The following is a 10,650-nucleotide window of genomic DNA, read 5'->3' as shown; positions in this document are numbered from 1 at the left end:
TCGCCGAGTTGGGCTCCAGGCACCTGTGAAAGAGGCAGGGCAGAGAGCAGGCAGGAGGGCTGGAGTTCCAGCCGGAGTTCTGTACTTGTACAGAGGCAGGCAGACCCTTTCTGAAGAGGTGGCCTACACTCACCCTCCTGACATTAGCCCTTCACAGATCCCTTAAATGTCCTTTTCCCTGCCGTAGGCTTTCTCATTCACTCTCTCTGGACAATCCCATCCATTTTCTGGTGCCTCTATGACTAACTTAGATCTTCCTAACCTCTTTGGGTTACTGGCTATGTGAGAATCTGATGAGGACCATGACCCATTTCTCCACAAAAATGCCCAGATACAGAATTCTCAATAGCAAATTGCTCTAAGGGCTATAGACACCCTTGCTCCTACATCTCCATCTGCACCCTAGCCTGTCTCTTGAATGATGCCTGCCCAGTCCTGTCCCATCCACTTCCTTCCCACCCCTACTATGCACACCTGCTCTCTCATTTCCTCTTCCAACTCCCCAGTATCCCTTTTTGTTCTCTCCTGCTCCATCTCTGGGGACAGGTGCCTGGTCCAGGCAAGATAAGCAGGAAACAGGCTGGTGGTTAAACGGTGGGGAAGAGGTGGGGTGGCTGCTCCAAGCCTCAAGTAGGGCGGGGCTAAAGTCAGGCTGTCCTAGGGTAGAGTTGGGGAAAAACCTTGGAGTTTGAGACTCAGGCATCCCCTGGTGGCCAAATGGCCCCAAATGGAAGATAAACTCTGTGGAGGACAGTAAGGAAAACTCACCATCCAACACAAGTATTCTCTCCACCACTTCCCTCCAGCACCCCACTGACACACAAAATCACAATCACAAGACACATCCCCAGAGGGCTTCTCCTTTTTTAATCAATGACCAACTTATCCAGCTTTGGAAATCTGGACAAAGAGGAGGCTGAGAGGAGGCCTGGTCCAGTGTCTAAGGGTCTCTGAGTGAGTCTGTGTCAGCATGTGGGCCCCAGCTGGGCCTGTCCATGGGTTGGGCACAGCAGTTTCCTGAGTAAGAGCCAGCCCAACCCTCAGGGCAGCATTCCAGCCCAAAAAGAAATCCAGGCCCTCCAGGTTCGGCCTGTTTTCAAGGCCCTCAGGACAGTCAATAAATAGGTTAGATTCTGAGCCAGGCCTGGAAAGTGAGGGTATTCAAAGGGCAGGATGAGCTGCTAGGGATTACAATGATTCCCAGGTACTTTCCTGCCCTTCTCCAACAAGGAAGTAAATAAATAGACTTTTAACTCAGGAACGGGGTGTTGGAGCAGGGGAACCCTCCCCTTGGAGTTAGTAATTAAGTCTCATGTTAAAAACAAGGTAGCCCCAGCCCCTACCAGCATCTACAAAATCCTACAGGATGGAGGGAAGGGCTAGCTAGCCTCGGGGTACACAGTACCCAGCCCCGCAGGGTCCTGGAGGAGGTCTCATGTCTGTTCTGCGGCTCCTGGGGCTCCCTCCTCCTTTGGGGGTGGCTCCAGGAAAATTGGGGTGACTGAGGGTGGCTTCTTCACTCTGGGAAAATAATACAAGAATGTATAGAGAAGAAGCCATTAGCTATATCCCTGGATCTCACTAGGCCTCCCGTTTCCCAGGGCAGAAAAGGGTCACTCACGAGTAGGGGGAAGCCGGGACCCCCACCACCAGGAAGTGGTTCTTCTTCCGAAACAATCTCCACAGGCCCCGGTGGTTGCCACGCACATCCAGGTCCCAGATATGGAGGCACTAGTGAGGGTGGGATGGGGACAGAGACATGGGTCAGAGAGCTGTAGGGAGGGGTCACTGAAGACCCTTTGGCCCAGCCCCCACCCCTCCTCAGAAATCACCTCAATTTGTAAGAGATAGCATCTTTTAGAATATGAATTTGGACAACGAGGTTGGAAGAGGTGTTCTAAGAGTATAAAGAGGAGGTTCTGAGGTTGAAGATTCCAGAGCAAAGGCTCCCTGGATCTTGGGGCAGTATGTGTGTGAGGAGGAGGGGTTCTCCAGGGTGGGCATGGTATTGGAGCACCTTGGCAAGCTGGGTCCAGGTGGTGAAGTCATCATCTTTCTCCATTCGAATAAAGGCCACGTAGGTGTGGCCCTCTGTGTCTGGCAGGAAAGAGTCTTCACAAGGGTTCTTGCTGTGGTCCAGAACCTCAGCCTCACTGCAGTGGAGGGTGGGAGAATATGGCCAAGACAGGGCCCACTTCATGGGTGTGTCCCACAGGACCCTGTACTTGGTTGAATGCTTTGCTGTTGCCACCTTGAAGTTCCTTTTTTTTTTTTGAGACGGAGTCTCGCTCTGTCGCCCACACTGGAGTCTCCTGCCTCAGCCTCCCAAGTAGCTGGGACTACAGGCGCCTGCCACCATGCCTGGCTAATTTTTTGTATTTTTAGTAGAGACGGGGTTTCACCGTGTTAGCCAGGATGGTCTCGATCTCCTGACCTCATGATCCACCCGCCTCAGCTTCCCAAAGTGCTGGGATTAAAGGCGTGGGCCACTGCGCCCGGCCTGAAGTTCCTAATGTTTGAGATTAGGGCCCTGATTTTCATTTTGCACAGGACCCTGTAAATTATGGGGCCAAGATCCCCAGTACTTGACTCTTTGCTCCCTGCTACACCCCAATTGTCCTAGGCCATACCTGAGCAGCCTGTGAACTTCCACTTCATAAGCTTCTTTCTTCAGACTGAAGAGGAGGGAGAAATGGGTCAGGGGAGTGGGCAGGCCCTCAGGTCCCATGGGTAGCACTGAGCAGGGCAAGGGGGTCACATGGGAATCTGTAGCAGCAGGGCTGGGGTAAACACACAGGCCCAGGATTGGAAGGGACTTTCAGGGACTGGCCTCCAAATCTCCTAGATATCCACCCCTTGGCCTGCTGCCAGCCCCAACCTGTCCACATTCCTGAGCTGGACACCTGGAACCGTGTTGAACTTGTGCTTCTTGAAGTAGGCCTCCTGGAGTGGGTATGAGAGTGAAAATCAGCACCTCACATTGTCTGGCCCACACCCACTTGCTGACCAGCCAGACATCTATAAGACACACAAATGAAGTCCTAGACCTGTAAAGAGCCCTCTAATTTCCCCCCATCTTCTTCATCCTCTTTGCAGCACCCTCAGCAAGCTCTTACTAGCTTTAATTTAGCCTCCACCATTGCTGGAGAGCTCATGCTGTCACGGCAGCTCACGGTACTGCACTACAGACCCATGAACTAGCAGTCCCTGCCTCTTGTAGTTCTCCCTGGGCCTGCTGTTCTAGAGCCACAGATGTCAGAAACAGGCCCTGCAGGAGGTGGTGGGCAAAGGGATGGGCTGGGCTGGGAAGGAAAAAACTACTTTGACTCTGGTACTGAGAGTGACTTGAAGGAAGTGCCTGCCCCTCTCTGGGAGAGGAATGGTGGTCGCGTATTAGTCAGCCTCTGAGGGGCCTCTGGCTTCTAGGAGGTTCCAAGCTAGACGCTATCCATTCCTTTGGGCTGGGCTGGCTCAAGGCCTCCCTTGCTGCTGTAACTGGGGAATGGTCCTCTAAATGCAGCCAGGTGGGGTGGGGGTACCTAAGGACTTCCCTGTTCTCCTCAGGCTGAAGCATAGGCTCCAGCACTTGCCAAAACAGGAAAGGGCAGAGATTGCAGGGCTGGACCAGTACTTAGAGGCAGAAATACTCTCCCCAGACACCCATAGTCTAGTGCTAAAAATAGTAAAAATAAAAATAATACCAGCTGACCCTTATATATGTTTATAACTCAAAGCATTTTATATATATTGACTCATTTAAACCTCAAAATATCGTAACCCAGTGAAGTGAGGTAACAGTATTTTATCCTCTTTTTTTTTGAGATGGAGTCTCGCTCTGTCGCCTAGGCTGGAGTGCAGTGGCGTGATCTTGGCTCACTGCAAGCTTCGCCTCCCGGGTTCACGCCATTCTCCTGCCTCAGCCTCCCAAGTAGCTGGGACTACAGGCACCCATCACCAGGCCCAGCTAATTTTTTGTATTTTTAGTAGAGATGAGGCTTTACCATGTTAGCCAGGATGGTCTCGATCTCCTGACCTCGTGATCCGCCCGCCTCGGCCTCCCAAAGTGCTGGGATTACAGGCATGAGCCACCGCGCCCAGCCCTTTATCCTCATTTTTCAGATAAAGAAACTGAGGCAAAAATAGGATAGTTCTTTCCCCAAGGTTACATGGCTAGCAAGTAGCAGAGCTAAGATTGCTTCAGAGTCCATGTTCTTGTTCTTGACTGTCATGCCACACTGTGCCCTGCTCCCTGCCTCCCACTCACATGAAAGTAGCCGTTCATGTTGAGGCCGACAATGCCAAAGTGGTAGGATCGGGAAACGTCAGGGATGATGCACTCTCGACCCCGGCGTTGTTCAGGCATCCGCATCCACATGTCCCAATCCCAGAGCTGGCAGACACGGACCACGATGAAAGTTAAGATGTTTCGAGTTGGTAGGGGACTCCAGCCCCCTCACCCTACCCTGACAGTTACCTTTTCCGGTGTAGGCCACTTGGGCTCAAGCTCCTCCTTGTACAACGACCTCCTGAGCACCCAGCCCAGCCCAGGCATGGTCTCCACACGGTACAGTAGTGCTGGGTCCTCAGCCGTGTGTTCATACCCCTGGGGACAGGGGGCCATAGTGAGAGGTATTAGCTGAGGCCTCATAAACTCGCCTGCAAAAACCCTGGTCATTCCAGCCTACCTGGTCATTCCAGGCAGAGATGCAGTACAGGCTGTCATCCTCCTCCAGCAGGTGGATGGATTGGCTCAGGAAACTGAGAGAGGCAGGGTCAAAGAGTTCAGGGAGGCACAAGGATAAATCTAGTCACACAGAGACGCTGGAAGAGCTGGAGCTAGGTCTCAGGAGCACCTCCTTCCTGGAGTACCTCCTTCCCCCAAATCCCCACTGTCTCCATTCATCCACTCTACCTTCAACAGCAGCCCCAACATCTGCCATCCTACCTTTGCCCAGGCTTTGCCCCTACTTGTGAGCTCATGTCCTCCAGAAAGCTCTCTAGGACACCTCACTGACTCTTTCCCTGCAGACTGAGGGACCTCACCTGAAACCTAGAGACTCCCCTCACCTGAAAAAATCCACAGCAATGTCCAGGTCCTCTTCCAGAACCACAGCAAACTTGGCCTCCTAGAAGGGGAATGGGACATCATGGTCCCAAGGGGGTCTCTCCATCCTGTGGTCTCCTTTGCCCCCAACCCCCTTCTTGCAGGCAGCATTACCCCCATTTTCCAGATGTGAAGGATGAGGCCCAGTGAGGGGAAGAGCTTGCCACATAACAGGCCCAGACCTTATGCCCATGTTTCCCCCTTCCCAGGCCCAAGAGTTGTATCCTTAGTACTCACCGGAAACAGGTTGAAAGTGGCCGTGAGGCTTGCCTTGTAGTGCTGGGAGTGGGGTGGGAATAGGGCACATAAGCTTTAGGGTAGAAGGCAGAGCCAGGTGTCTGCCCCATCCCCACTTGCCTACACAGTACCTGAGACACACGGGCATTCTTGATGCCGATGGGAGTATGCTGGATGCCCCTCAGACCAAACAGTGCCACCACATCCATGGGTTCCTGGGGGACATGGCCACTGCTCACCATGTGAGGTCACTTTCTCCCTGCCCACCTCTGCAATCCAAGGCCTTCACATTTCACAGCCCTTGCCTGGGCGGTCTCCCTTGCCCGTCCCTGGCAATCACTGCTGCTCCATGTTGTGCTCCACCCGAGGCACCCCCCAAGTCCTGCTCACCTCATAGTAGCCGTCAATGAAAACTGTTATCATCTGAGGAGACACCCCCTGGGCTGAAAGCAGAGAGCGCAGCATCCTGGGGAGCCCAGGGATAGGTTAGGGTCACTTCATCACCCCCCAACTCAGGCTCCTCTATGTTTACAGCTGGGCCCAGATTCCCTATGCTTACCCACAGAGGTGAATGGGTCTAGAATCTATTGCCTTTCTGCCCACCTCAAGAGTTCCTCCTGGAGGTAGATGACTTAAGCACCCTCCCACTTACTAAGCACCCTCCTGTTCAGCACTGGGTATAGCCCATTCCCAGGCTTACCTGTACAGGTAATTGGGTCGGTTCCCTGCAATGACAGCCACAGGCACATTGAGGACCTTGTTGTCTGGGAGCTGTGGGAGAAATAGCATTTAGCTTTTGCCTTATTCCCCCTTCAAACTGGGATCCCCACCTAGGGAAGAGTTCTCAGGTGAGGGTAGGTGCAGACTGGAGTAGACAGGGAAGGGATAGAGGATCTTCCCTGTTCTGGGCTCTCCACACACTCAGCCCAACTCCAACGCTGAGCTTTGCTCACATGGCCTGCCCCTTCACCCCAGTCTTGCCTTTCAGAGCACAGTGTAAATCCTGCCCCTGGTTCTCTCTCAGGCTCGGGTAGGGAAAGCCCAACCTAGATCATTCCTGGGGCCCCCTTGCTGAGCTGGGAAGGAGTCCAAACCTCACTGTCTAAGGCCCCACTCACTGGGTCAGGGCTGAACTCGATGGGTGTGGGGTCCTTGCAGCTGCATACACTTCCATAGCCCTCAACTTTGCTGCAGAAGCGCCGGCGGCGACGGTTCAGCTCTGTGTCTGCCCAGTGGCACTCTGCCTCTGAAGGAAGGATGCGGTTGTCATGGAGGCATGGGGCCAGCAAGGTTTGAAGAGCCCCAGGCACACAATCAAAGGAATAAAGCTCCACAGAGAGGATCTAAATGCCCACCCCCAGCCCAGGCCCTGCCCCATCCATGCTCCACTAACTCTACCTTCTGCTGAGCTCAACGGCACATCTGTCTTCAGCAGGACTGGGTCCCCCCAGGAGGAGAGGGCAGGTGACTTAGAATGTTTCTCCCCGAGGACAGGACCTGGCAGGAGGCAGGAATGAAGGCCATGGGGGCCCAGACACCAGTTTGGGGGCTTTTTCCCATCTCCCTGCCTACTTTCATCCAACCCACTGCCACTGGCTCCTATTTGTTCCCCACCCCACCCCATCTCCTGGGGTTCTGCTCCTCCCAGGCCCTTGATACTATAGAGTGGATGGCCTCTGGTGCCGGCACCTCCTTTTCGTCCCACGAAGGCCCATGTGTCCCTCCAGCCCAGGGCAGGGCCAGCCTGGCTGCCTAGGCTCCTCAGCAGAGCCTTGGCTGTGTCCTTGAGGTGGAAGGAGCCCTCATCCTGGGGGACCAGAGAAGGCAGTTAGCCTGACTGGCATGGTTCCAGGAGACCTGGCCTCACAGAGCACCAACTATGTAGCAACCTTTTACTTAAAATAGCTCATTACATTATTGCAATAACCCTCTATGGTTACTCTCTTTCACAGATAAAATAATAACTGAAGGCTTAGAGAGATTCTAAGGTCATCCAGCTAATAAATCCTTTCCACAAACCCGCACGGTCTGCACCTCTCTCTCCCGACACTCTCTGCCTTCTTTTCCCACCACTCTCCTACTCTCCTCCCTTATTCTGCTCCACCTCGACTGGCATCTTTGCTGTTCCTCAAATATGCCGTGTACCTTCCCACTTTAGGGGCTTTGCACTTGCCATTCTTTCCACCTGGAATGCTCTTCCTCCAGATACTCACCTGGCTCACTCCTCAAATTCCCCAGCTTTCTGCTCACATATCATCTCCTTGCAGGGGCCTTCCCTTTCTAAAATGTCCCCTCCCCTCTATCATTCTGTATCCCCTGCTTTATTTTCTTCTTTATATAAGTTATCATTTACTAGCATTATCCACATTTACTTGGCTGTTTCTGTTGACCTCCCACTGCTGGAATATAAGCTCCATGAGGGTGGGGACTCTGTCTTGTTTCCCATTGTATCTTCAGCACCCAGAGCAGTGCCTGGCATACAGTTGTTGCTCAATAACTATTTGCTGAATTAATACAAATGTTAAGGCGGAGATTGGAACCTGAGTGACCTTCCTTCAGAGAATCTTCCCACTATGTTATATGAGGGGCAGAGAAGCCGGGGCTAGAAGCAGGGTTGGAGCTAGGGATTGGGGGTCAGGGTCAGGACAGAATAACTGACCTTGACAGTGCAGATGAGCACTCGGCCAGGTGCTACCATGTTGAGGAACAGCACCATGGCCTCATCCTCATGAGGTGAGTACGTGTCAAACACACGTTTTGCCATCACGTGGCCCTGGCAGGGGATACACTTCTGGTGAGTTGGTGTAATCAGCAAGAAGAGCCCAGCTCCAGCCCTCTGGGTCACCCACCCCCAGAAACTCACCGTGGCCTGGTTGAGGACAATGACATGGATGCCCCGGCCCTGCTCCCGGGCCTCATCCTCCAGCACCTACACAGTGGCAGAGACAAAGTCCAACTTTTCACTCTGGCATTCAAGGTGTCTCTGTCTTAGGGGCACTTAAAACACCAGCTGCTTGAAACATCACCTCCTGCCTATGCTTCTGTTCACACAGTTCTTTTCCAACTCAGCTTGAAGGCCACCTCTTCCAGAAAGCCTCTATAGCACTCCCATGAGAAGAGATCACGTCTTTCTACAACCCTCCCCTCCATGACTTTCATGGCTCTTAGAGACTCTGCTGTCTCTGCTTCATCCTGGAGGTATCAAAATCCTCCATCACACTGAACCCCTCAAGGTAGGGCCAGGTCTGATTACTTTCAGGTCCCCAGTGCCCAGCACAAGGCTGAGGCCAAAGAAAGGACCAGGGGATGGTTATAAAATAAATCAATGAATTGACTGCCTACTACTATGAATGATTACTTTTGAGATCCCACTACATACAAGACACTTCACAAACTTTTCATTGAATCCTGGCAAGTAGAAATCATTAGTCCCAGTCTATAGATAAGGAATCAAGGACTCCAAAGTCACACAGCTAGAAATTGGCAGAGTTGCAGTTCCCACTTAGGCAATAGACCCTGCTGCCAGCGGACCATGCCCTGAGCAGAATAGAGTGACTGTACACCAGACCCTGGCCCACTGACCGTGGTGCCATCCACTGCCACATATACTTTGCTGCGACTTGAATACACCTCTACGTCCAGGACCCGCCGGGAACCGCTGCCTCTGCGCCGTGGGGGCTCCAGGCGGCCTAGGGCCTCATCTGTGGGGTACAACAGGTCATGGAGATAGTCTCCCCAGCACAGTCTCACCCCTTAGGGTCTGCCTGCCACTCCAGCTGTGAGATCCAAGGCCCCCTACCCCATCCTTAGCCTGGCCCTACCATAGTCTTGCTCTGGCTCTGGGTCTTCATTGGCTTCACTGATGGCTCGCCGAGTGTCCAGGATCAACTTGATATTGACAATGACAGTCACCAGCAGGAAAAGCACGGCTCCTGTCTGAGGGGAGGGGTAGGGATGATTAAGAGGAGCATGTCCTTCAGATCCTAGAGGGTCTTTCTGAAAGGAGGGCCCTGGTTGCAGTGAAGACATCCAGAGAAACTGGGTCCTGTCTCTTCCTCTGTCTGCCTAGCTCTACTCCCCTGACCAGGGCCTAGTTTCACAGCCACCTTCCCCAGGGAACCTCCCCTGACACTTCCCCCTCCATTAGGGCCCTCCCTACCCAGTGCTCCTATATTCTTCTATTTGAGACCTTGATTTCCTTGGTCCCCTCCATTGTTGGTTTCTAGAGATGGAGCCAGGCCCAGGGACCCAAGCAGGGGATCAGACCTGGGTCCTGGCCCTAACTGCTTCACAGGGGTGTGCCTCTCAGCAAAGCCAGCCTGATCAGACTTCAGGCTTCCGTCAGAAGCTTAGAAGTTGTACTTGGGTTCTGATTCCAGAACTTTGGGTTCAAATCATTACCTATAGGGACATGACACATAGAGGTCTCCCCTCTAGGAACCTGCTGCCCCTTTCCAACTGGGGCTGGCCAACGTGGGTCCCAGTGCCTGATTTAGATGGGGAGGAAGCTGGGAGGGAGCCCTTGGTGGGGAAGGTTTGGGACATCTCTATACCTGACAGAATCTCCGCAGGGCCCGCTGGTTTGTCAGTTTATACTTCCAGGTAAGGTACCAGCTCCGCTTCTTCCGAGCCCCAAAGGGCTTGATGAGGGGGCTGGGCTTCCAGTCGTCCATGCCGGATTGGCGGGTCACCAATGTCCTGGCCAGCCCATGACTTCAGGAATCTGACGGGACCAGAGGGCCACATGGGGTAAGATGCTCCTCCCAAAGTCTGATGCCTTCTGGGGAGGTGAGGGAGGACCTCCCAGCAACTCTTCCCTGCAAGCACCCATACTGTGTGACATGGGGAAAGTGGCTCAACTTCTCTGGGCTGGCAGGAAACCCTTCAGTGGGGTTGGATCACCTGGAAATTCCCTGAGACTGGAGTAACTCTCTGAATCAAGGCTGTCCAAGGGTGGAGGCCAAATAGTCGGCTCAAAGTTCATTAGCCCCTACAAGGACCAAGCTCCAGGCCTTCCCAAGCCTGTGGTGGGCAAAGAGCGACCTCTCCTGCCCCAGTCTTCAACCCTCATCCCATCCTATCTGCCCCAGCTTCTCTCCTCCTCCCAGGGCCCGGAGCCGCCCGAGGGCTCAGGAGACCTGCACCGGCAGCGCTACCCGTTCCAGACCCCCACGCGGAGGCACTCACGGCTTAGGGGCCCCGGGCCCCGCTCGGGCCCCGCTAGGGCCCTCACTGCTCGGCCCGGCTCGCCACGGCCTCCGCCTCCTCCATGCCGCTTGCGGCCCCGCCCCGGCCTGGCCCGCCCCCCC

The 10,650-nt window shown here is 53.8% G+C and overlaps 1 protein-coding gene across 3 annotated transcripts; it reads right to left on the bottom strand.

Annotated features, from left to right (window-relative positions):
* Positions 1-844: 844 nt before the first annotated feature.
* Positions 845-10,650, bottom strand: POMGNT1 (protein O-linked mannose N-acetylglucosaminyltransferase 1 (beta 1,2-)). 3 transcript variants are annotated; one of them, XM_024242186.3, is made up of 23 exons: positions 10,529-10,650; positions 9,895-10,064; positions 9,163-9,277; positions 8,924-9,042; positions 8,205-8,270; positions 8,001-8,114; positions 7,031-7,148; positions 6,740-6,838; positions 6,460-6,587; positions 6,042-6,112; positions 5,732-5,807; positions 5,473-5,556; positions 5,342-5,383; positions 5,068-5,126; positions 4,686-4,758; positions 4,475-4,603; positions 4,265-4,390; positions 2,879-2,943; positions 2,631-2,675; positions 2,018-2,153; positions 1,648-1,731; positions 1,406-1,521; positions 845-1,144 (listed from the first exon to the last, which is right to left on the bottom strand). In XM_024242186.3, the coding sequence occupies exons 2-23, from the start codon at positions 10,012-10,014 to the stop codon at positions 883-885; spliced, it is 2,247 nt and encodes a 748-aa protein (XP_024097954.1). In that variant the 5' UTR covers positions 10,015-10,064; positions 10,529-10,650; the 3' UTR covers positions 845-882.

The sequence above is a fragment of the Pongo abelii genome, chromosome 1 (assembly GCF_028885655.2).
Source record: "Pongo abelii isolate AG06213 chromosome 1, NHGRI_mPonAbe1-v2.0_pri, whole genome shotgun sequence".
In the NCBI taxonomy this organism is placed as follows: Eukaryota; Metazoa; Chordata; class Mammalia; order Primates; family Hominidae; genus Pongo; species Pongo abelii.
Note: the sequence above shows the minus strand (reverse complement) of the source record. Positions and strands in the feature narration are given on the sequence as shown.

Coding starts and splice junctions, on each gene's coding strand:
- POMGNT1 (XM_024242186.3), bottom strand. CDS start 10,014: ATGGACGACTGGAAGCCCAGCCCCCTCATCAAGCCCTTTGGGGCTCGG. Junction 6,588..6,739: donor GCCGTTGAGCTCAGCAGAAG/GTAGAGTTAGTG, acceptor TCCTTCCTTCAG/AGGCAGAGTGCCACTGGGCA. Junction 1,522..1,647: donor AGAAGAACCACTTCCTGGTG/GTGGGGGTCCCG, acceptor TTATTTTCCCAG/AGTGAAGAAGCCACCCTCAG.